A 25,762-nucleotide genomic window follows, 5' to 3' on the forward strand; every position below is an offset into this window, starting at 1 on the left:
TGTGAGTTCCATAGATCAAATAATAATGACGCCAACACAGCTAACAGATAAGTAGAAAAAGGGGTTGCTGGTTGAAGTGGCAGGTTTGAAGCATCTGTCAAATGATGGGGGCAGCAATGGCCAGTCCAGTGAGGGAACAGTACTAACCCAGTATTTCGTAAGCCAACTTCAGTCAGGACTGACTGTGCTGCTGAGTATTGAGCAAACATGAATTCAGTCATTGGAAGCAGGCTGGCTCACGGCTGGGCACCTTGCGCTGGTGCCACTGTGTCTCCGGGCTGCTGTGGAGTGTCAAGGAGATCGGCATCTTCCAGAGGTCCCGCTGCCCACGCCACGCCCCGTGCTCTGTCCATTGTGGGCACTGGGGCGGGCTGGGGGAAGAGGCCGCTGTGCTGGGACGTGATGGAGGAGGTGAGCCACCACTCCTGGGTGGCACGCGGGGGATCACCCATCACCCCGAGACGTGATGTCAGGAGGAGCCATCACTTCTGAGAGGGGGCCCGGGCGGGTGACCCTCCGCATCCACCCGGGAGAAACGTGGGTTGTGCGCCCGGAGAGAATACAGCGACGGGGACGCCCGGCTGCGCACCCCGCCCAGCACCGGCGAGGCCGCAGCGCCCGGGATCCCCACTCCCCGGGCAGCGGCGGGGGTCCACTCCCGGCGGGGTTCCCGCGGCGCCGGGCGGTGCTGTGCAGTGGTGCGCGGTGCGGTGCGGTGCGGTGGTACGCCGTGCCGGGCTGTGCCGTGCCGTGCCGGGCTGTGCCGTGCCGTGCCGGGCCGTGCGGAGCGATGGTGCGCGGTGCCGCGCGGAGCTGGGGGCGTGCCGCGGCGGGGGCGGCCCCGCTCCTCCCCCGGCAGCCGCGGCGGCGGCTTTAGGCGGCGGGGCGGCGGGGCCGGGCCGTGCTGGTATGCCGTCGGGGGCCGCGCTGCTGGTGCTGGCCGCGTTGCTTTGCGCCGTCCCGCCGCCCGGTCCCCGCGGGGCGGCGGCGGCGGCAGCGGCGTGGACCGCCTGGCTGAACGTGTCATGGGAGAACAGCGCAGACCGCAACCGGAGCGGCTGGGAGGCGGGCGAGAGCGGCCTGTATGGGCTGGACTCGCCGCTGCAGTCGGCCGAGGGGCTGTTGGTGCTGCCCGACAGCCCCGACGCCTTCAATGCCTGCAACGCGCTCACCAACTTCAGCGGGGCCCCCCCGGCCGGCGGCTCCCCGGGCTGGCTCGCTCTCATCCAGCGCGGCGGCGGCTGCTCCTTCGCCGACAAGATCCACCTCGCCGCCGAGCGCGGCGCCGCCGCCGCCGTCATCTACAACTACCGCGGCACCGGTAACGCAGTGCTGCCCATGTCCCACCACGGTGAGCGCCGGAGAACGGGGGGGCTTCGAAGGAGGGGGGTCCCCGCGCTGGGAGCGGCCTCTTCCCTCCCTCCCTCCCTTCTGTCGGCGGGTGCGGGAACATGGCACGGCCCGGGCGCAGCCCCCGCCGCACATCCCTGGCGCGGCTCCTCGGTAACAGCCGGGAATGTCGCTGCCTTTCCTGCACCACGGGAGTTTCTGCCCGGACTGGCCGGTGCTGTTTCGGGCGCTGCTGATGTTTTTTCTCTGATTAATGAGTAACCGTGTCCGAAATCTGCGGCTGCTGCTGCGGCTGAGGACGAGCGGGCGCCTGCTGAGCGCTCTAGCTGGGCTGGGCCGGGCCCTGGCTGCAGGTGTGCGGGGCTCAGGTTTTTGGCCTGAGCCTGTAGTCGCCAGAGGTGATGGATGCTGAGGTTTTCAGTGCCTGTTAAGACTGTGGAGTTGATTTGGGCCGTAAAGTGGGCTGGGTTTCCACGGTCAGACACTGTTTCTCCCTATGCCCTGCACACTAACCAGCGCAGAAATAAGTGAAGTACGAGACTCCTCTGTAGGTAACTTTTCAGCAGCAAAATGCCACTTCTCATGCAAGTAGCTGAAGGCCTTTAAAGGTTGTTTTCCGGTTGCATAGGCTGATGACAGAACTCCTCTTCTCTTACTATAGAAAGTCTCCTATTTGCTAGAACGTTTTTCCTGATCTGCCCATCTTTCAAATGAAAAATGAGTTTTGGCTGTATTTTAGGCTAATGGTGCCTGAGAAACAGACCAAGGCTGAAAGCTGAGTAAGTGCCTTCCGGTGATGGTCCAAGCAGGTGCCCTGTGTATCACAGGGTGAGAGGCTTTGGTGGCTCTGTCCAGCTTTTGGATGGACGCACACCCTCCAGTACCATGTGTGTTGGAATTCTGTGAAGTGGCACTGCTTTGGGAAGTTCCATCTTCTGGGGATAAACTGAACAATAGAAATGAGTAGTGCATCTTAAAGGGTCTGAGTGGTTCAAAAAATAATTATATCCCTGCAGCAACCTTCTTAGAAGGGGTGGAGACGATTTCTGTTAGCAGTGGAGGCAAGTATTCTGGTGAGACAAGGAAACAGTAGCTGTCTCTGGAGGTTTGTTGTGTGTAATCTTAATGAGCTGTAAGACTGTTGGTACTCTGCTTTAAGAATTCAAAACATACAGTCTGGATAGGCTCTGGCCTTTCTGAGGCAAGGCTTTCTTACGTAATCAAATCATCAGCTGACAAATGCTATTGAGATCTGGCTATTGCTGGGTGAGTTCCTCCTGCTGAACTGACAGAGCATCCCTGCCCCTGAGCCCTGTTCACTGGGTGCCTGCCTCATCCTGCAGCTCTTGGAGGAGCTCCCTTGGCACTGCTGGCCTGGGTAGGTCACTGCTGAACCTGTTCTTGAGGGGAAGGGCCATGTGCTCCTGCCCCTCCTCCATCCCGGCTGCTGGGAGACTTACAGCGTCTTAACCTTGCTGGGAGCTGCCTCTCGAAATGAGCCATGTGCTCTCGGTGGGGTTTGCTCCAAGAGGAGGTCCCTCCTTTCCTATGCTGTCCTTAAGCTTTCTGCTGAGGCATTTATGTCAGAGTGGCTCTAGCTGTCCTGATTATCCTGCATGATGGGATGGATACTCGAGGGCATGTTGAAATTTCCCAGCTGAACTGCAGACAAATAGGACAGGGACTCCTTGGAGAAGACAGCTTCTGTCAAACCACTTATTTAATCTGCCTGACTCCTCCTTGCCATGTCGTAGCACAATTACTGGGCTAAGCTTGTTGCTGCTGTTGCTTTTATTGCTTGTCCTTGTTTTAGTCCCTCACTTTCTTTCCTGTTCCATCCTCCCTTTTCTTCTTCTCTGGACTTGAGTTTTTTCTATCATCACGTCTATCTGCGAGTCCCTGTTCTTGGCTCTTCCCACAGCGATGCTTTTCCTTCTGCTTATGGGGCTTTGGTGACACGCTGTGCTTGGGGTGCCCCTGCCTCCTGCCCCTGCTGGGGGCCAGCGCTCTCTGGTCAAACTCAACAAATGTTGCAGGCTTTGAACGTGGCATGGCCAAGATGGAGCAATCTACAAGTCGCCAGCCTCATTCGGTTTGCCAGGTGCAGGATATTCCCTGTGTAATGCTGATGAGCTCAGCCTACAGCACTACCCCTCAAACTTAGGAGGTAAGAGCTGGTCATAATGCCCTTTGCTGAGCTGTGCTTTGGGATGGCTCCCCTCTCCTGGCCTCATTGGTGGCACTGGGTGCTCTAACCTGGAGCCGGTGGGGAAAGTGGCCCTGCTCATTAAAGAATGGCCTTTGTGCAACCACAACTCCTGCCATGGCTGTAACGGCTGTAGCTGTGCTAAGAGTGACTTTGCAATCTGGGTTTCCTATGTAGCTTCATTTCTGCTCTGACTGGGGCCATCAAATACCATCAAGTGAAACCAAACACTTCCTCCAAGCTGAGGCAGTGGGAAGTAGCAGGAAATGGCTTTGCTGGGGTGAGGGGGAATTAAGTAGCAGTACTGAGGACTTTCCTCTCAAGTGTGGGGTGTGGAGCTGTTATCTGCCTGGCAGAGAAGGAAGATTTCTGTGGGTGGGCTCTGATGAAATGTATGGCATAACACACTTTTCTTTGAAGAACTTTGGTAGCAACAAAACACAAAGTTATTAGCAGAAGCTTGTCTAAAAATGCAGTGTGCCTTTTTCTGGGTGTTCAGACTTGGCTTTTGAAGCAACTTTCTTGTTTAGAGATTTAAATGGGCCTGTATTTGCAGCAGGGTTTGTCCTAGTCATCGTGCTTCCAGAGACTTTTTTTCTTATAATCATGTTTAGTCTGATGAATTCTTTATTGCATCAGTGCTCTATGTAACCTTTTGGTGTGCCAACTTAAAAAAAAACCCTAAACAACAAAAAGCAACTCACTCTGGCAATTAAAACAACAGCATGCAGTGGATAGCCAAATCAGATATGATCAAATCCTGCCTAATCATCTTTAACATGTAGAATGTCAAGAATTTAATGGAGTCCAAAGTAAAATTTGCTTTGTGATTTATAAGCACAAACCTGTATCAGTTAGCAAACTTGAATTTTAACTGTGCACATTTTAAGATGGTACTGCTCTGTGTCAGGCTGAGCAGGGTTTCAAAGTACAATTCTGTGTGCTCATAATTGCACCTCTCTGTAATCTCTATTGACCTTCTGAAAAAGACATTTGATTGGAGAAAACCAGCAGCATGTGGGGAAAAAGTGCAGGGCAAGAGTTGTTTTTTTTTTTAAAGGTGGACCTTGCCTTAACGCAGAACTAGGCTGTTAGGTGGCTTTGGCTTGAGGGCATGGTGGTGCCGGTGGGAAGCATTCTTTGGTGTTCAGTATTTCCTTGCAGCTAGTGAAGAAGGATTCTTTGTAGGTCAGAAAGCAACTGTGATCATTTTCTTTGGTTTCTCTCCTGTGGTGTAACTCTAGACTTAAGAAGCACATCACCTGATCTGCAGAGGGCTTATTCTGGGGGAACACAGCTAAATGATTCTGGCTCAAGCAGTAACAGCATGTCTCAGGCTAACAAGATCTGGTTCAAGTGTAAACTTGAATCAGTGGGTGAAAGGGGAAGGAAAGGTTAAATAAATATGTAGCACTGCTACTTAAACTTCTTCTGCAGGAATTTCACTGAGGTGAAGCCTTACCTCCATATGCTTAGGGAAAACAGTGTATGGCAGAAGTGTCTAGTTGTGCTCCAGTACTTTTTGTGAGGTATGATCTTCAGAAACAAGCTAAAACTTTTCCAAGGTATGAAAATGCTGATGTGAGCTGTAAAACTGTTAAAGATTGAGTCAGAATTGTAATCCCAAGATGGGCTGTGCTAAGACTTTGTAAGCCTTGTGTAAACAGATGGTGTACCTCCCTTTGCAATGAGGGAAGACTTGTGCTGAGGGCATCTGAGGAGAGGAATGAGGATGCAGGATCTAGTTAATGACAATTCCTCTCCCATGTTCCTTGGCCATGGCCAGATGAGCCTCTGCAGATTATTTAGCCTTTCCTACAGTTCCTTTTTGAGATGGACCTTGCATGCATCTACTGTGCCTGGGTGGTATTTGGAGTCTGTAGTGTCTGGAGTTTGTAGCTCTTTGCATCTGAGAATAGCTTTTCGATGTGCTCAAACCTCAGTTTGGTTCTCCTGGCTGCCTGGTTTAGAGTAAATTAATGTCACAGCTGTAGTGACATTCAGATAAGCAACTGTGGCACATGAGTGACCTTGATCTCCTCAGAGGATGGTAGAGTGTGACAGTGACTTGGGGCTGCCCCCAGCACCACAGTCTGTGAGCAAGCAGGAGGGACACTGAGAAGCTGGATTAGACTAACTGGTGCTATTGACAGCTTCTGATCCCTGCCCTTGCTCTTTGATATAATTTAGGTACCTCTATGACATGGAAAACTGTAGGGTAGGCCCTTATATATATTGTCCCTTAGATAGCCTGGAATAGGTCTGTGAAGTGCCCTTGCTCTTTGGGTTTACTGGGCTGCTGAAATGTGAAAGGATGCATTAAAATCCTAAGTGACAGCTGTGGTAGCAGAGGCTTCATTGTGAGAGACATCGTCCCTAAAACAATGACAGTGCTTGTTTGCCTCCGGCCTTGGATGTGCTGGTGAGCACACAGCAGTCAGCTCAGCACAGTTCCCCACTGTGTCCAGTGTGACCTGTCATCTTTCCACAGACAGATGCTTTCTGGCTGACACTGTGCCCACTTACATCATTTTATCATTAGCTTTCTCAAACTCACTTGTGAGCACTTAGCTGCCACCAGCATGTGGAGAGCAAGGGATATTAGTGGTGAGCTCAGCCTCATTCAAAGAGGGTGAGCAATGTATTTACTAAATCAAAACTGCTGAGTAAACTCACCAAAGAATTTTCATTAGGAATGTTGCTTGCTGTTTCTCCAGGGGGTTTTAGAGCCTGTTTGCTAGATTGAAAGGCGGTGCTTTAGTCTTGCAGGTGCCACTGACCAAACAGCGTGTGAAGAGAGCTGTCCTACAGATCTCATTCATTTCTGTGCCCTTGAAAAGTGTTACTGTCCTGGCTGCTGTTTTAGAGGATGATTTCTTGTTATAAATATTCTAAGATTTAGGAGGATGGGAGCATTTACATGAGACTTTAAGGCTCAGAAGGTGAGGAGGGGGAGAAAAAGGGGTTAGTAACTGTTGGGTTCACTTGACAAATAATAACATTACTTAAACTGAACAGATTGGAGGTTGGTTTCCACCTCCAGTATTTCCTGGGGACTGATGGAAACTCGTATCATGTAAAATGACATTTGGTCTTGATGTGCCCCTTTATACACCTAGCCTGTTTGGTAAAAAAGTTTCCCCACACTTCTTAGTGTGGAAATCTTCCTTCTCTGTGTGTCTTGCTGTCTTGTTCACCTTATTCATCCCTGATGTCTATGAAGGGATAGTGTGTGTCCTGAGCTGATAATACAGACTGGGGAGGAGTGGATATTCCTGAAGGCTGTGGTGCCATTCAGGGAGGCCTGGAAAGGTTGGAGAGCTGGGCAGAGAGAAACCTAATGAAGTTCAGCAAGGGTCCTGCACCTGGGGAGGAATAACCCTGGCCATCAGTACAGTCTGGGGCTGATCTAATGGAAAGCAGCTCTGTGGAGAAAACCCTGGGGAATCCTGGTGGACACAAGCTGTCCACGACCAGCGTGTGTTCTTGTGGGTAAGAAGGCCAGTGGGATCCTGGGGTGCATTAGGAAGAAGTCAGGGAGGTGATCCTGCCCCTCTACTTTTCCCTGGTGAGGCCTCACCTGGAGTTCTGTGCTCCTTGGTTCAAGATAGACATGGAGCACCTGCTGTGAGTCCGGAGAAGGCCTGTGAAGATGATGAGGGATTGGAGCCATCTGCTGTACAATGAATGGTTGAGGAAGCTGGGCCTATTTAGGCTGGAGGTGAGAAGAATGAGAGGGGACCTCATCAGGGCACACAAATGTGTTAAGGGTGGGTGTCAGGGGGATGGGGCCAGACTCTTTTCAGTGGTGTCTAGAGCAGCACAAGGGACAGTGGGCACGAACTGAAATAGAAAGTTCCATCTGAATAGGAGGAAAAACTGTAGTGTGAGGGTGACTGAACATTGGAACAGACTGCCCAGAGAGGTTGTGGAGTCTCCCTCATTGGAGATATTCAAAACCTGTCTGGATGTGATCCTGTGCAACCTGCTCTGGGTGAACCTGCTTTAGCAGGGGGGTTTGAACTAGATGGACCCCAGAGGTACTTCCCACCCCAGCCATTCCATGGTTTTGTGTGACTGTTTGCCCCTGTATGCTGAAAGGCTTATGTGTTTAGGAGGAAGAGATCAGACATAGTGCCATCTGTCAAGTAAAGCAAGCTGGAAGTAGATTTAATGAAGCTTAGGTGATAGTGTGAGGAAAAAGGCATTTCAGACAAACAGTTTAGATCATAAGGGGCTGTAGCTTTAAATAACTGCAAAATAACCTGGATGTGACTTACTCTCTTATCTTGGTGCCAGGTAATGTTTGGGGTGGACAACGTGCAAAGCAGGGGAAGGAGAAGGAACAAGCCTACTGACATCAGCTTATCCAGGCTTATATTGCTTCTGAACTATGAGTTCAGTCACCCTCCCCCCTCTTGCAAAGTGAAGAGCTTATCACAGGGCAATAAAGGCGTTTCTTTTGACAGTGTCTGAGATGGCAGATGATTGTGGGGATGGGCACATTCCTGATGAGATTTTGCCTTGTGTGTGTGGATGAGTGCAATCGGCACTTTTTTTTTTTTTTTTTAATCCACACTGTACCACCGATGAGAGCAGAGCTGGCTGGCAGGGTCTGGTTTCATATTGTCTGAGGCCAGGGACAGCCCTCATGTTCCTAGAGTGGTGTGGTGCTGAGGCTTGATGGCTTTTATGTGCAGTGCTGGCCTGTCATCTGAGGTGAATTACATAAGGTTGGTAATACCACCTCCGTCTGTGTACACTGCTAGTTTATTTTTCCTCCTACTGTAACAGATAACAGTAAGTTTGTACCATCCTGTTTGATAACCACCAGAAATCTCATTTCTTACTATTCCAGTATAGTGAGACAAGCAATGTTCAAGACATTATATAGGGGTTTTTTTAAACATGAAAGATAGGCTATCAGATACTCCTCTTACATGCCTGAAGAGCCAGGTGTGCTAAACTGGTAGGAAATGGTTGGAGTGTCAACTGACACTGACAGTGTCTTTCATGTTAAAGAACAGTAGATAGCTTGATCTCCTAATGCCTTTTTTGCTGATGGGGGGGTTGGAAGGGTGCCAGGGAAAAACCTCTAGCTCCTCTGACTAAGGCTTAAAGCACAGCTAGTACTGATCTGTGCTGCAAGCACCATATCTTGTAGATAAAAGCAATGATCCAGGCACCAAGGTTAGAGTTGTATTTTGTCTCCTGAAAGAGCCTTCAGATAGGGTTTCTGCTGTGGTTAAGGAGAAACTGTCCATTCTTTGATAAGTCAAACTCCAAAGTCTGCATTTTCCTTTCCTTTTTTTTTTTTGTTTGTTTGTTTGTTTGTTTGTTTAATATATGAAACATTCAAAATCAATTTCTTCCATTGCTCTTTTTCTGAGTGGGTGGCTTATGTGGTGGTCAGCTGGGGTTGTTGAAATGTATTGGTGATCCCACCAGGAGAAAGGATGGGGTGGGGTATTCCCAAGTGGAACGCTGGGCACGCTGGGGTGAGCTGTGCTGGTCCTGGGGAGAAGCAGTGTGGCTGTGCCATAGCAGAGGCTCTGGTTGCACAAGGTGCTCTCTGGACAGAGTGAAGGAATACTGGTAAAACTGTGGGCACTTAACTTCAGTCTGATTAAAGATGAGGCAAAACTTCAGACTTTGAGAAAGCAGGGGCGAAAAAAACAATAAAATCCAAAATGCTGGAGGCTGTGTGCGGCACGCTAGCTTTTTCCTTGTTCTGAAATAACTTGCCTACTTAGCATGTTTTATACCTTCTTTCTTAAAAATGCCCTCAAAATTATTGCCTTCCTCACATATTTTCACTGAACTGTGTTGTAGCTCGGTCTGTTCCCAAAGAGGAAAAGGGTCCATCAGTTTTACATCCCGTTCTTGGTAAACGGTGATAGAGACATTAGAGAGGTTTGGCTCTCCCTGTCCAAGAAAAGAAAAATGTATGGAATTTACACTGAGGCCTTTAAGCCAAAATGAAGGGGTCTTTCATGACTTAATTGAAGCTGAATTTGTTTGGTTTAAACAATGCAAAATGGTTGCAATGCCTAAACGAGCTGAGAAATTACTTTTGAGTGAGGGTAGAGGAACTGACTTGGAGTTCCTGAGTTGGCATTGGTCAGTGGATTTGTTTGGCCTCGAGATCTGATCCTTGCCTTGATGTGCTTTAATGCATTAATAGATTGTGATTTTATTGCTAAAAGTGAGCATTGTTAAGGCACACATTGGTATCATTGCATTCTAAATATCATGGGGCGAGTGTTCTCCAGGCTCCACAACTTGTTGGGATAGATTCGTCTGTAGCACACAAAAATGTAGCACTGGATTAGAATAATCACCTTAAATGATTGTGAAAAGACAGGTGTGTACTATGCAAAAGGTAATTCTCCCAGCTCTGTGCCCCCCTTGCACATCTCATTTCTCTACTGAATTATCAAACCTGTAACTTTGTGTTTAGGAGCCGAAGTGTAATGGCAGAACAAGTGAAGTCTTTGCAGGGCAGTATTTCATATAGGCATTGATACTGCTATAAATAGATGCAACTTTACATCTAAGTCAAACTGATCCAGGAAGGTAAAACTTAGATCCCAGTCATGCACTCACTCTCCTTGTGGGCCCAATGTGCTGTGCCCCAGCTCCTCCCTGCCCCAACAAACCACTGGGGTTCTTGTGCCTCATCTGTGCCAACCCATTTCCTTCAGATTTTGTCCATCTGCTGCCTTACAATATGGGGGGCGCCCAAAGAGGCAGGCTGTGTTTTCTTAAAGAGTTGAATAACTTTCCCTCTCCAGTTTACAGGAAATGGCAAAGGAAAGAGGCTGGGAAATGTTTAACTGAACAGGTCTTGCTTCTGTTTAGCAATGAGCCCATTATCAACTAAACAGGCAGCAGATTAACTTCACCTTCTAGTGTCCCTTAAAAACTGTTTCAGAAGCTTTACCTGAACCACAAAAGCTGACACCTGGGCAAAGAATGTGGGTTTCTGTGAGGTTTTTGCCATGCACAACTAACTGACTTTCCTCTTGCTTTGCTGGAGTCTGGGTGGGGAAAAGGCTGACAGCTGAGAGCAGCTGCTGTAATTGAGATACCTCTGCAGATGTCCCCTCAAATACCTGGTTTCCTGTATGATGGCCAAGCCCTGTCAGAAGCCTCTGTGTAGGTTGGTGGTTTCAAGGCCATGATAACATGTTTCAGTACCTGTCCTGATGGGACCCAAGTGAACAGCTCAGGAAGTGTTGGGTGGGGGTGATCCTCTTGCTTTTGTTATGGAAGCACAGAAGTTGTCGCAAACACGTGCTGATGGAAATGGCCACTCGCTTCTGCTCTTGTAGTGCCAGTGTCAAAAGCCACCAGCTGGCCACTCGTGTATGTTCATCTAATTTCAGCAGAGCTGAAATTGCAGCAGAAATCTCTGGGGTTGAGAAGTGTCAGTGAGAATTAAAGCTGTCATCTGATGACATCCTTGTGAACTATGCAGTCTGAAACTTAAATGGAGGACTTTTTTTTTAAGGGTAAAACTTGTTCACAATGGATGGCTTAGTAGCTTGAATGGTTTTGCAGGCTGATGGTGACATTTCAGTAATAGGAATCCCTGTGCTGTGTCTTGTGTTGTGCGTAACCACAAGATAGATCTTCTGTGAGATGTGCAGAAATATAGGGGAATAGGGTAGGAAAACCTTTTTTTGCCTTTTTTTTGACAGGCTTTTTATTTTCTCATTGTTGCAGCCTGTTCTTCCATGCTTATGAAAGCAAGTCTCAGCTTCTGACTTGATGCTTAATTCTTTGCTTGCTGCTACCACCTGCTCATATTATAACTGATGTATACCACCTGCTCATTTTGTAACTGATGTATAAGCCCTAGTTCATCCTAAAGAGTAGTTGCAGTCTCGGAGACTTTTTTTTCTCTGTGTGATGTCCTTGTCTTTACAAGGAGCTTTCTGAATAAAAGATGAGTTTGGTCCCACTGAGGAGAGTTGCTTGCTGTGTTGGATCACAAGCATTATGGGAACAAGCTGGAAAACTAATATACACTTTCTCCAATGACAGCCTTTGTGGTTTAACACCAATTCTAGGGGGTTTTGGTAGCTGAAAGCTGAGTAACTTTCAGCAGAGGGAAATAACTTGAATAACTCAGCAGAGGGAAAAACAATTGGTCTTCCCATTAAAGAGTGTTTGGCTGGGGGTTTAGCTAAAAATAGTACTTCGTAACAGTCTTTATTCTTCCCCCATGCAATGTCTTTTATGAATGTTGTGCAGGTGATGGTTTAATGCAGTGAGACTCCTGATCAGCTGGTCTCAAATCTCCTTTTCTTGTATTTAGTTTAGAGAGAGAGCAGTGATAATTTCCTCATCACCCTTTCTCCCTTTTTTTTCCTCTCTTAAGAGCCTATCTGTTATATTGGGTCTTTCTAATGTTTCTGCAAACAGTATCAAGTGTCCTCAAGCCCTTGCATGTCACTGAAAGGAAACTGGTTTGCTCTGGTCTGTGCTTGGTGACTGGAGTTGCTTGAAATTTCTTCCTACCATAAACCCCTTGATTGCTTTGACTTGTTGTGGTGTTCAGCTGAGCCAATAAAACCTGTTGTTAAAATCAGGATGGCCTTTGCCATCTTGCCCCTAGCTGTTTAAAAGTGGAGCACGCCTTCCTCCATATTTGCTTCCTTCTGAATTTGCAGTAGAAGCTCACAAAAACTCACTTGAAATTCACAATGAAATCTCCCTCAATCATTTCTCAATTGCTGCTGAAAATACGGAAGCAAAGGGTGATCTATGTATTTGATTGCTCAGTGTCTGGGGAAATACTCAAAAGTACTGTCAAATTTAGAGAAGAGGTGTTAAGAAGTAGCAGTGGAGTGGGGGGGGAGTTGGATCCATTACAGGAAGCAATCCCTATACAGATATCACAATCCCCAGTGACCTTACTCTGTAGAGGATTTATTTTTAACTTCCTGTAGTTCAAAGGCATGTTAAAGTGTAAATCGCCAAAGTGTTGTGTCTAAAATAGGACAGGCTGTGTCCTCTATAGGAGTGAGGAGTGCTATGGAGACCAATGACTTCTAAGCATGGTTCACTTATGCAGCTCATAGGTAATGGGACGTACTTTCAGCTGGACAAACATATAGTGATGACACTTGTTTTGCATGACATTGTTCCATCAGTTCATATTGAATCTACAAATACTATTTAGAAAGTTCCCACAGTCATTTCTTTAGCACTTGAAGCAGGATATTTAAGACAATGACTCTGATACAACACCTGGGAACTGAGCATGGATTCCCCTTCTCCTTTGCAGGTGCTGAAAAGATCGTTGCAATTATGATTGGCAACCTGAAAGGCATGGAAATCCTGCACCGGATTCAGAGTGGCATGAAAGTCACCATGGTCATCGAAGTGGGCAAAAAGCGCAGTGTTTCCATGAATATCTTCACCATCCTCTTCATCTCCGTGTCATTTTTCGTCGTGGCAGCAGCAACCTTGGGCTGCTATGTGTCTTACTCTGCTCGGAGACTCATTATGGCAAGGGCCCAGTCCAGGGAGCAGGTGAGTTTGTGTCATTGCTGTTTTATACTCCCATCCCCCCGTGGTGTGGATCTCAAGGTTTGTATTCTTTGGTTAAGTATGAAAATGATTGAATTTGTTTGTTTGATCTTTAAAATGCTGAGAGATACATCTTTGCACAGCTTAAAACTTTCCTAAGAACAGCCAAAAGTAAATTCTGTGGAGAAAAGCTGGTTGTACTCAGCTCATAGAAATACTTCCTGAACTGCAGTGCAGCCGTAATGCTGATGTCGTGGGGACTGTGAGAGAGCTGAACTGCTTTTAGCTAACTGCTTTCATCCTTCCCACTTAGCACTGCCTATGTGCTTGTTGTAACAGGAGACAAGACTGGAAGTGTGTCTGCAAAATGGGGCACGACTTTAGCTGCAGGTTGGGAGCCTGCTGCTTGTTGAAAGCTGCTTTCTGACTGAAAGCTTTCTGAGAATTACAGTGACAGACTCAATTAGGGTTGGAAGTATTGGAAGTTGTCATCTGCCTGTGAGATGCAGCATTGCCACTCCTGGATGAAATGGGGAGTTGTCTGTGTAACCTGATGCTGTCTGCTTGCTGATATTTGTGGAAAGAGATGCACAGTCAGTCTCCTGCTGATGAATTCTCTTTCATTCCCTGCCGTCTACCTTAGTCTCACAGCTCTGTTTAATAATGCTAAATAAATCTGGACAGGAAAACCTGGGTGCCCTATGCACTGTTCATTAAATCAAATTGAAATGTTTCCTCCTTTGAAGGTACTTAACAGTGCAGTTGTGAGCTATCAGGCTTTCAAGAAACTACAGAGGTTATTAATGCGTCAGTGATAGCTGGTACTGGGAAAATCTAGTCTGCTTGGCTAGCAGTCTTGGGTTCCATGTGCACAAGGAACTTAGATTGAAAAATAACATTGATAAATGATGTGCTAGTTCCACGTGATTTCAGCAGAACTGAAATCAAGGAGCCCAAATAAGTGCTTTACAGAGTATAAGAATAGAAGAAAGCTTCTCTGCTGTCAGGGTGTAAAAATGTACTGTTCTGTTAAAGTGAAACTCAAAGACAATCTAGAATTGTTTTCGGTTCTTATTGTACCCTGGCATCTCAGACTGACCTCACAGTGATTAGGTGAGTAAAGAATAACAAGAAAATGCTTGTTAGTTCAGGTGAACTACTAAAAGGTAATGCTACCATGTGACCTGTTAGCTGCTGATTGGATTTTCAGTGTAGATCCAAAGTTTGAGAGTTTTAAGTGCTTTGGCTCCATGAAGTACTGAATATTAGTTAAACAACTTCCTGGCTTGTGTGGTACGTCCTGGTGCCTCTCCTGTCATCGTTCAGCCCTTTGAAAACCCAGATTGCCTGGACTTGAGTGACTGTTGAGAAGAGCCAGTCATGTCAGCTTCTGGTCCAAGCAAAAAGAGAAGTTTAGTAGCACATCTATCCTAACCTAACAGTTAAACCAGAGTAGCTCTTTCCTCATGAGCAAGCTACACTGTGCAACCTCCTAGTTCCTTCTTGAATGCATCTTTTCTTCTGGACTTGAAATTCAAGTCTCCACTTCTGCAGTCTCTTCCTGCATTGGGAGGTCAGTGAGCAAGAAGGTGGAAAATTGAGGCAAGCGTGGTAGGTGGCTTTCTACCTGTCTAGTCAGTGGAGTACTGAAAAATTCAGTTCTCAAAATAGTAACCTTTCTTAATAGTGCAAAATGACCCATGATGTTATCTGTGGCCTGGTTTCTAATTTCAGCTCAAGTCTTTGCTTCCTTTGATTTCATAAAGATTAAATGTTGCAGCTGAGAAATGACCTAATTAATGGCTTTGGAGGAGACAAATTGCTCAACTTTTACCAATTCAAACTGCTTTCATGGCAGTAGCTACCTGTGGGGAAGAACTTCCTTAGCTTACAGGAGAAAAGCAGGAGTTCCCAACCCTCCTCAGAGCTGTCTGGTCTGCGCTGCCATGACCATGCTCACAGGGTCCCAGAAAGGCACCCTTATGCAGAAAGGGCTGGAGGTAAAATTGGCATCTTTGAACAAGGGAGACTGAGGACTAAGCGACTGCAAACCTGATTTTCCCAGTTAGGTACCTCACTACTTCAGCATGCCAGAGCCTGGATAGGAGCTGGAACCTGACCTGTTTTGTAATATCTTGACTCTATTTCCTCAACTTAGCTATTTCTTCTAGCTTTTTCTGGGTTGGGGTTTTTATACTTCTAACATAATTCACGTTTCACATTTGCTTGAAAAACTTGGCTTCACAAAATGCTTTGACATTCCAAGCTTGAGTATCCTGGTAGACTATTCAACAAAAAACTGCTTCTGCAACCTTTCTCCATCCCCTGGAGGGATTTTCTGCTGTACTTGCCAAAATCAATGTTAAAGGTGACTTTGGCATTGATGCATTTAATGAGAAGCAATTAAACTGGTACCCATGCAAAACTTAAAATATTGTTTCAGTAAATTATTAACAGTGCAGCCAGTTGGGTCCTGTCTAATATGCTTGGCATGACATTAGATGTGTAGATGAGATATGAGGGAGTACATTCCTAGAAAGTTTAGTTTTCAGTTAATAACAAGTAGTGGTGACAATTCTGGCCACGTATGAGAAGTACTTACATTGCTGCATTCCTGCTCTGTTGATGTTACCCTGTTCGCTGCTCAGACTTTCGGGGACCTCAGTAAACAGCAGTGTGTGGCTGCTGCTCTGTGGCTTCAGTCTCAAAGCTTGACAAGGGCAACATAATTTCAAAGTTAACCATAAGCAGCATACAGAAACATATATTGATGTCTTCAGCAGAACTTCACAAACTTCCAAGAAAACCTCGGTAGTTCTTGTTTCTAAACAAATCTGCACATCTGCATCCTTCACCTTTGGACTGTATGTGTCTCTTCCTTGATAGCTGTTGGTAGCTGTCAGCTGTTAAACTCTTAAAGCATGCACATGGGTACTCTTAGGGCACAAAAACAACACTGATACAAAAATAGTTCATTTTGTACCAAGACTACTTGACAGAGTCCCAGGGGGATGTGTAAATCAACTTGTTTGATATTAACTGCTTCAGCACAAGGAATCTTATGCAGATTTGAATGGCCAGTCCTTGCAAGATTGTTAGGTCTCAGCAACAGCCCTCCTCCCACCTGCCCTTCTGTACTTGTGCCACCAGCACTGCACTTGGAAAAGTTTCATGTAAATGAGCTAAAATGCCGAAGGAGATGGAATGCTGGAAAGCTAACAGTGCAGGGCTCCTGCACAGAGCAGTTGAATTGGAAAGAGGCTTTTTGGTTAGCTGCAAAACTTGAGTCTGCTCTGTCCCTGCGGTAAGTGTTGTGTTGGGGATGGCACTGCCAGAGCTGCCTGAGGTGCACCGGGGAGGGAGAGGACAGTCGTATTCTGAGTCGGTGGAACGGCACCAACATGTGACCTTTAAACAGAGGTTGGCTCCTGGGCTAATTCCAGGCACTGCACTGACAGCTGGACAGCAACAGTTGCCAGGCAAGCTGTAAAGCAGTGGAAGCAGAGGAGTAGTTCAGGGTGTGTTGGTGCTAAGTGGGCTGACTGGTAAAAAGAATCTCTCTCACCTTTCATCAGAATGTGAGTTTGTGGCAGGAAGGTGTCCTAAAGTGAGTAAAACATAAAACAGTTGATTGTTGAACTCAATGTTCAGTCTTCTGTACCAAGTCAGTTTGAAGGCTTCTCTTTGTTTTGGCTGGGTCTAATCTGATCAAGGTATTATCTTGCACCTTTAAAAAAAAAACTTTTTCAAAACCCCTTGGATTTCCTGTGCTTTGTGAAAAGGTTAGGTTACAACCAAAGCAGACCTAAGCCTTCTTGGTGTGTCACCCAGTCAGTAACCATATCAGTATGTCCCAAAACTGTTGTCTCCAAAATAGCAGGTCATGCTTACTTGGCTTGTTTTGATAACATCAGTTTTAGAACTGTTACCTGCTTGCAGCAGGCCCCTGGGTAAGTATTAGTAAGTGAATAGAAAAATGGCTGTGTCTAACCAGAACTGCTTTGTGTCACAGCGGCGGCTGAGGGCCAGGGCTAAGAAGGCCATTGAACAGATGCAGCTACGCACCCTGAAGGAAGGGGACAAGGTAGGACTGACCCTGTGATCTCTCCTGCTTTACAGCACAGCCTTTGCACAGAACCCAGCGAGCTCCCTCGTGCTGGAGGAGGATGCAGAAGTCTCTCTGAGGCTGTAACTCTTGGTGGCAGAGACAGTTCCTCTTTCAGACCAGGTCCTTTTCCAGGCTGCAAGACTTACATTCTTATAAATCAGTTTATTTTGTTAGCTGCTTGCTCGTAGTCTTGCTGATGTGAGAGGTCCTAATTTGCTGACATGGATGCTTAAACATAAGCTAGTATCTAATCAGCTTTCCTGGCTCTTCTTCCTGTAACTAAAACTGGAGGTAGCAGTTTCTAAACCTCTACAGTAGTGCCTTCAGTAATCCAATGATGGTTTCAGCTGGAATTCTAAACCATGGGTTTAAACTTTCAGTGCTTCTTTTGAAGTGTCAGCTTGACTGTGACTAATCCACTAAGTGTGTTTATATAAGATTATATTCAGGAGCATCATGGATGACTCTAGCTAGACCCATTTGTCTGCAATAAATATGACTGGAGTTCAGAGGAAGCTTTCAAAGTGTGTTAAAGCTGTAAATTCATTTCACTGTTTTAGGAAACTGGTCCAGATGGAGATTCCTGTGTTGTGTGCTTTGAGCAGTACAAGGCGAATGACGTAATGCGTGTTCTGACTTGCAAGTAAGTTGTCTTCCAAACTGCCCCTTTATCCAAAACTCTGCCATGTTTGTTAACAAACTTTCATCAAGTTGTTGTACAGTGAGAATTCTTGAATATCTATCAAAACAATATTTTGAACAACAGAAAATGTGTGAATACACATTTGTAGTGTGCCCCAATGGCTTGTGTTCATCACTTCCCCTGTGAGTGCATTGACACACACAAGTTGGCAGACCACAGTGTCCCTCAAGGGGATGCCAGGGCTTTTAAAATATTTCTTCCTTTGCTGGTGTATAAGAATGTTACCACTAACTTGCAGATAATTGGCAAAATGTTGCCCATTTCTTGTCCCTTACATTACCACTTACTAAGAGGGTTGTGTTTCTGCTAAATTTGTTAAATCATGCTGGCTTTTGTAGTTTAAAATAAAGCATTTCTATTCTTGTATGCATCCTCTGAGATAGAGACCAAAATAGAGCTATAGCAGTTTATTTTTCTAGAATTCTCTCCTGTTGTATCTCATTCCTGTGCTGCTGTGGAAGCTCAGTAGTGAAGCACTAAGGCTTTAATGTGATTGCTCCTAAGGTGAGCAATGAAGCAGCCTCAAGGCTTAAGGAAACTTGTTCTGTGGGATTTCCCCCTGTGCCTGCTGACTGGGAATGCTCTGGCCAAGCTTCTAAAATCAGAGGGCTGCCAGGTGAACTGCCCAAACTGTGCATAGGAAGAGGTGTCATAACCCTTAGGGAGGGTTACAAAAAGCACTTGGAACCATTTTGATGTAGGATAATGAAGTTCTGAAGAATAGAAAAATGGGTAGCTGCTGTTGTGTGCTGAGCAGTGCTGTCAAACACTGTCAAATCTCAGCTGAAGTTACCTGTGCACCAGGTTACAGTTTTGCAAAGGCTTTCTCTGCTCCCAAGCAGTAGAACCTCTAAGCTGTTTTGATAACACAAAGTTGGTCTGCTAAAGTGTTATCAACCAGCTTTCTTGATCTAATGCTTAAAACTTTAGAAAAAACCAAAACTGAATAACCTTTCAGGCACGTGTGTTAATGACTATTCAGTTGTCTTGTTATGTTTATGCTCATGGGTAGTTTTGCTTAGTAATGGACAAAGTCCCATGAGTACAGGAACTTTTAGACAGGCTCCAGACAACTTTTCCTTGATAGGAGACCTGACTTCTCATTATTTCCCTATAAGCCCTGCTAATCTTGGTATGAACCTGCAAACAAAGCATGACTTATTTGGGTAAGAGTGGAGTAACATCTTTTGAATGTGTTCTTCATACACGAATTTCCTGCATTTGCTCTGAGACTGCTTTTATGTACATTTGTGATGTTACATTCCTCTGCAGCCCAAATGTAGCTCTCAGAGGCACACTAGCTTAAAATGACTGCATGGACTTGATAATCTTCACAAGTGGTGATATCTGCCAGTATCAACCATATAAAATTCTCCCTCACATGAGTTATAAACTGATATTTACTGCAAGAACATGCTGGTGGTTGACCTCAACACTTCGAGCGTACTTGTTGAAAGCATTTAACTGTATCTATGAAAGAACCACGCAAAGGAGTGCTCCTGTGAGTCACATTGGTGGTATCTGAGTCCCTAGGGTGTGGGTATTTGCCGAGGGCATTCATGTCCACAGAGTCAAACTGAATGCATTTATAGTTGGAGAGGTTCGCAAGTCCAGTGTTAAGTTCAAGGACTTAAAATAGTGAGGTGTCAAGGAAGTCTCAGGTTTTATTCTAAACATGGTGTTGATGTAGCTGGAAGGAAGTGCCGATTATGTGAGCTGAATTGGAGAATCCTTGGATCCTTCTGGAGTGTAGGGCTGCTGAGCACTGGATGTGGTGATCTCCACACTTACTTCATAATAGAGTTGATTAATACTGAGCACTGCTTGTTTGCCTTGCTGTTTCTATTCAGGCTGAGGGAACAGGCAGATTAGAGGATTTCAAGTCATTCTCCTAAATCTGTGGCCTAATTTAAACCCATTGTGGAATTGAGTGTCTTAATAGAAGCATCCATTTGCATCTGTGATGGCTGAGCTATATTTACTTTCTTAAGTGTAAAGCCTGCCAAATACCCACTTGGGATACACAGTGATTGTACAGACACAGTAAATGGGTGGGAGTACAGTTTATCTTGAGGACATAAGTCTGTGAGATGATTTGCCTATGTAGTTATAACAAAAACAAGTGCTATTTAGTCATCTGCATCTGCACGACAGAAGTTAACCTTAAAGCTGAGGCTGAGATGTCAAAAGCTGTATCATCTAAATTATTGGCTAGGAGTGTATTGTACACAGTTTTGGAAAAACAGCTTTAGACTGGTTTAGCAAAAAGGGTAATGCTGAATTCTAGCAAGTTGTATTGGGATACTAATAAGCACAAACCAGCTACAGGTTGAAAGATCAACTGTCCATAACTTTCAGCTGAAACTTGTGGCAAAACAAGGTCATCTGTTCTAGAAGGAATAAATTCTTGGGGTTACAAAAGGGTCCTTCATAGCTGGCACATGAGCAATCTTCCTGGTATGAAAACTAACTTGTCGACTACATTCTTCCACCAGCCATGTCTTCCACAAGACCTGTATTGACCCCTGGCTTCTGGAACACGGGACGTGTCCTCTGTGCAAATGTGACATCCTCAAAGTGTTGGGTGTTGAGGTAAGCCAGCAGCCTGTGGTCGTGGCAGCCGCAGAGGCCATCCTGCCCTTAACGAGAGTCCCGTGTAGAGAGCAGCTTGTTACTTGTGTATGTTAACTTTGATAGAGGTCTTTTGTTCTCTCTGGAAGATGCATACCCGGGAAATGACCACAGCTATAAGCACCAGGTGTGAATGTTTTTCCTTTATCTCCCAGAACACGGGGAGATGGCATGTTTTTGTGAATGGCTGATAAGGGGCAGAAAAGTCTGCCCTGCCACATGTTTGGTGGTGTAGCTGTTTTGTCTTTCCCTCTGCACGTTCCCAAAACTTCCTTAAAACTTTCCCATGGTAGAAACATATAAATACTGAAGTGTGTGTAATAAAGATGGATCCTGCTACAAGAAGCAGTGGTCTCTGTGTTTTTTCCAAGCTGCTGCAGCAGCTGCCAATTGCAGTGTTACACTGCTGTCGTGGCCACATCTTGAGCTATTTCATGCTGCCTCTAGAGTGCAGGTGATAAACACAGGTGTTGCCATGTCTGTGCCCAGATGCTACAGGAGTAATTGCTGTGTCCCTTTTAGGGAAGCCTGCAGCTGACCTGGTGTGAGTTGGTATCACCTAAAGGCTTGGGCAGAATGTTAGCCAAAGCTGACTCATGCCTGACAGAAGATTCGGTCTTAACTGTTGTGCTTCCAGCTAAGGGTGTTTCTCATATCTTCAGGCAGACTTTAACAACTCATACTGTCCCTGAAACCAGCTTCTCTTCAGCTGCTCAGTACTTGGAGTCTGTGAAAAGTGAATGTGTTAGCATGTATGACATTTCTGGAACTGCATGATTTCCTGGGATACATCAGGAATTTCTGATGTGTTCTGTAATTGCTTATTGTTGCAAGTGCCAGAGGAAGATGCTGTTGCTAGTGCCTGATGCTGCCTGGACCAGCTAAAATGTAAGCCAGTTTGCCTGGGGGAGGCAGATCTCCACTGAGTGGAAGGAAGATTCTCTTTTCCTGGTACTGGGCAAACAATGCAGAAGCTGTGTCTGAACTTCCCACTCAATTAGGCAGTAACTGGTTTTCACCTCTGATGCTGGAGGTTAACAGCAGAGCTTTTATTCCATTTCATGTTTTTTCCTCTGCATAAAACTGCTCTGGGCTCAGTCCTTGTGGGCACTGTTCTCCTGGAAAGATGCAGTCTCCTGCCAAGTTGCAATTTAACCCTTTTCTCTTTTGTTCACAAAGATGGATGTAGAACCACGGTCTGAGCCTGTGCAAGCCCCAGGATCCAGTGGCCAGAGACCTCTATCCACTGTTACTATAGTTAATGAAGAGGACAATCTTAGTGAAACAGCATCATCTGGATATGATTCTGTACAGGGACCAGATGAATCTGCTCAGGAGGCACATACACCATCAGAAAGTACGTCTGTCTACTGTTTCATCTGCCTTGCTAGATCACGTTGCACTTGGCTGCTTAGGCTGTGAATTAGGGGGAGTTGCCTTCATAGCATCTCACAGGGCTTGAATACTTTTGTTTTTCAGGGTTATCTTAATCTTCCCTTTTGTTTTAGCCCTTAGCTCTGACACTTGGTCTTTGTTTTCAAATGAAACGAAGCCTTAGTGTGAATTAAAAGCCGAAGTCTATGAAAGAGTAGTTCAAAGTCAGAGGCTTACTACTTCAAGAGCAGAGATTTTTCCAAATATGTCCCTTACCCCTTTGTCTCTTTGGAGATTTCATTTGGATGAGTGAGTGTTGCTTTGCTACCAGATCATCTGCTTTAAGTAGGTACTTACAGAAAACTTTTGGGGAGTCAGACCTGCTCTAGCTCAGATGGTGCAAGAGAGAGGAGGCAGATACTTCAATTGAATTTCAGATTTGCTAAGGCTGAGTCATCCTTGAACACTTTTAGAGAGTGTTAATTTGGAAAGACTATCAGATTTTCCAAATACCTTATTTTTTTGAACAAGAGCAAACCACTTGAAAACGTCTTTTTAGTGGTCAGCTTTGCCAACACATACTCAGTGTGGCTGTTGGCTTTAAAAATGGAAAGGTTGCAGGTAAACAAATGAAAGTAACTACCCCTGAATTGTGGCATAGCCTTAGGAAGGGGATGCTCTATTTCTCATGGGAAGACTAGCGGACAGGAAAATCTGGGATTTGCTGCCTGCCTCCTGTGGGACTTGTTGCTGCAGCAAGTGGTGTGTGTTCAGCAGTGCTCTGTTGAAGCACCCCAGTAGAGAAGGGGACACTTCCTATGAGCTAAACATCAGAAGTTGAAATTGCATCCCCCTAAGCAACTCAAGGTGTGCTGGGTTAGTTACGTGGGTCATTCTCGTGTATTCTCACTTGGAGTGGGAAGGGCACACAGGGACATCAGCCAGACAAGGTTAGTCTGTAGGGAGAAGGCCTTCCTGTCCAAATCAGCATAGCCCCCGGCCTAATTCATCCAGAGCCTGGTCTCTAGGAGTTGCTCTTGATGCCTGCCTTCAGCAGCCTAAAGATTCAAGACTTGGTAATATCCTCCAGGTTGGATTTTGTAGCCATGTAGGGGCCTTCTGTGGCTTAAGCACACAACTTCAGCTTGCTTAGCACTACTGAGCTGAGTAGGTGTCTCCAGAAAGGACAGGCAGTGACAAGAGTGAGCTCCCAAACTAACAAGGGGCAGGAGGAGAGAGGTAGTGGGAGCATGGCCTTGGATTTCCATCTCTGCAGGAAAAGTGCAGTGAGCTTGCGCAAATCAAGTGCGTGTGGTTTGCTTTAAGGTGCTAACGCTTGGCTGTGACACTTTTTAACTTGTCTTCACTTGGCTTTCTTCTGGACAGATGACAACACACATCCTGTAAGTGAAGAATCCCAGCCCTCCACTGTGACTGTCTTTTCACACGGTGACAACCCAGGTTTTGAGGGGGATGAAACACAAGTTTGTGAAGGCAGGATTGTTTGTGAAGTCACGCTCTGAGAACATGCCCAGCCACATGGTGCAAGCCTTCTGCAAGGAACTGCTTACTGCCATTCCATATAAACCAAAAGTTGCAAGACTGTTGCAGAAAATGCTGCATTGGCAATGTTTAGATAAATAGACTTGTCCAAATCATAATTGTATGGTTTGCCTTTCTTAAAACTGTATTTCCCGCAGGAGTTTTAACACTCTCCAGATAAAGCTGTCTTAAAGATAAAGAAAACCAGCAGATCTTCACTAAAACAAAAGTTCCATCTTCAGCAAAGCTTCTGTACCGTATTTGAGTTGTTTAAATGAGAAGATTTTTTACATCATAGTTGTCTCCACTGGGAATCGTTTTGAGTTGGGTCTTTTTGTTGTTTATTGTTTTCATTCAAGTAGATTTTCATTGTAAACAAATTTATTTTGATCTGTTCTAATACTTACTTATGAGACACAGTTTTGTTTAAAGCAACATGGTCTTTAATGTTTGATAGGAGAAAGTGCAAACTAATGCTTGTCAAACTGGATTTTGTCCACAGTGTCTTTGGTTCTCTAGTAACCAACGGATTCTCTACCTCTCAACTCCAGCCTGCCAACCCCACATTCCTAAAGGGGAAGAAAAGAGAGCTGCAAGCTGACAGGCCAAATCTGACTTTCTGTAAAGGGAACAACTGCAGGAACTTTTCAAACCTTGTTCACGTTAGCCTGTTAGTCTGAAAGATCCTCAAGTGATCTGGGGAGTTAAAACCATTTCTAGCACCAGCAATATGCCAGAGTCCTGGCTTTGTGGGAGTCTGGGATAACTTCAGGAAAGACTCAGCTGAAGATGAAAAGACAGATTCTTACAAAAGGATCTGCTGTGTTTTGTTCAGAAAATGATCCAGCCTCTGAAAAATGCTGGACTGTTGCTGTACATTGTCTTGCTCAAGTGCACAAGCTGCAGGGAGATCCGATGTCCTGAGAGTGTAACAGAGGGTTGGAGAAGCTGTCTGTCCTCTGTGTGGAGTTGAGATGGGGTCAAGGAGGAGCACTGGGTGCCTCAATAGTAAGTGACTTGGCCTTGTCCAGCAAAGGTAACTAAGGACATCTTATAAATGCACTTTATTTTTTTACCTCTGCATCTCTGACTAGTTTCTAATGTTTAGTACGACTTTGTCTTAAAGCCTGCAATAAATAACTTAAGAATCTGGGGGGTGAAAGCAATGCATTTTCTTAGCTATAGTACAAATGAAATGGTTGTAAATATTTCGTAATTTGTATTGAATTTGAATATGAAAATGTAAATGTAAATAAAACTCTATTTTTGATGATCCTGACTCACATAAAATATTACCAGCTCTCATGGAAGCAGATGATGAATTTGCCCTGTCCCACAACCTCAAAACACATCTTTCTTTTGGAAGGCCAAAAAGCAGCAGTGTTTGCTCAAAGTAATTGGAATAAGGAGTGCTAGTTATGTGCAGGATGCTGCTGTTACATGGATTGAAATTGTGTTGAGGGGCTTAAACCAAGTAGCTGTACTCAATGTTAAAGAAAATCCAAGCACCTTAGGGTGTGTACAAGGGCGTGTTGAATTGTTCTACAAGGCATGTTCAGCACAAGGCAGTCTGCCACGTGCACTTCAGACCAGACTGGCTGCATCTCACTTTTCCTCTGTCAAGTTGCTCAGAAGCCCTTCCTTACCCAAGGGTGTGCTTGCTTTGAAGAAAAAACATTTTAAAAATTATTATGTGTCCTTTGTTCTATACTCTGCTATGATATACAGTAAAAGCCTGTCGCTCTCCTGGCCAGTTTGGGAGCAGTTAAGTCTTGTGTTTCTTTCTAGCTCAGTTCCAAGTTCAGTCTAGAAAATACCAGTTGGTTCTAAGCTCCAGTTGCAAAGCTGATTATAATCAGACTCCACTCTGAAGCTGTAATTTGCTGTGATTGCCTTTTTATTCTACCTCTCAAGTGCAGAGCAGTGAAAGGAACAGCCAAGCAGTAACTATGCAGCCCCCGATCACTTCATTCCATTTCACAAAGCTGGTATAAATTTGTTGTGGTGTGTAAGCTGCAATGTAGTGGAATCTTATGAGGATACAGTCTCATGAAATCATCTCCCAGTCTTGTATTCAATGGGAGCAAAATTTGATGTTCAAAATAAAAACAGGATTCAGATCAATTCAATACATTGAAAGGCACTTCTTGGGTTGCTTTGTTTGTAGAATTCAAGCTTTACATTTACTGCCTTTTAAGAGGAACAAATCTGCCTTTTCCCCAGTACTTGTATTTCTAAGGGTAATGTGAATGCATAGCACTTTCTCAGGGAATGCACTAGGGGAGAACTGGGGGGGTGCAGAAGCTCA

At 45.5% G+C, this 25,762-nt stretch overlaps 1 protein-coding gene across 1 annotated transcript; it reads left to right on the plus strand.

The window, feature by feature from the left end:
- The first annotated feature begins 790 nt into the window (after window positions 1–790).
- On the plus strand, window positions 791–24,727 carry LOC116450919 (E3 ubiquitin-protein ligase RNF128-like). Its single transcript, XM_032123906.1, is given in 8 exon segments — window positions 791–866; window positions 869–1,351; window positions 12,852–13,099; window positions 17,109–17,180; window positions 17,765–17,847; window positions 20,403–20,499; window positions 21,718–21,895; window positions 23,299–24,727. Coding segments are annotated over 8 exon segments (1,374 nt in total). The 3' UTR covers window positions 23,436–24,727.
- The last annotated feature ends 1,035 nt before the right edge of the window (window positions 24,728–25,762 follow it).

This window comes from Corvus moneduloides, chromosome 14 (genome assembly GCF_009650955.1).
Source record: "Corvus moneduloides isolate bCorMon1 chromosome 14, bCorMon1.pri, whole genome shotgun sequence".
In the NCBI taxonomy this organism is placed as follows: domain Eukaryota; kingdom Metazoa; phylum Chordata; class Aves; order Passeriformes; family Corvidae; genus Corvus; species Corvus moneduloides.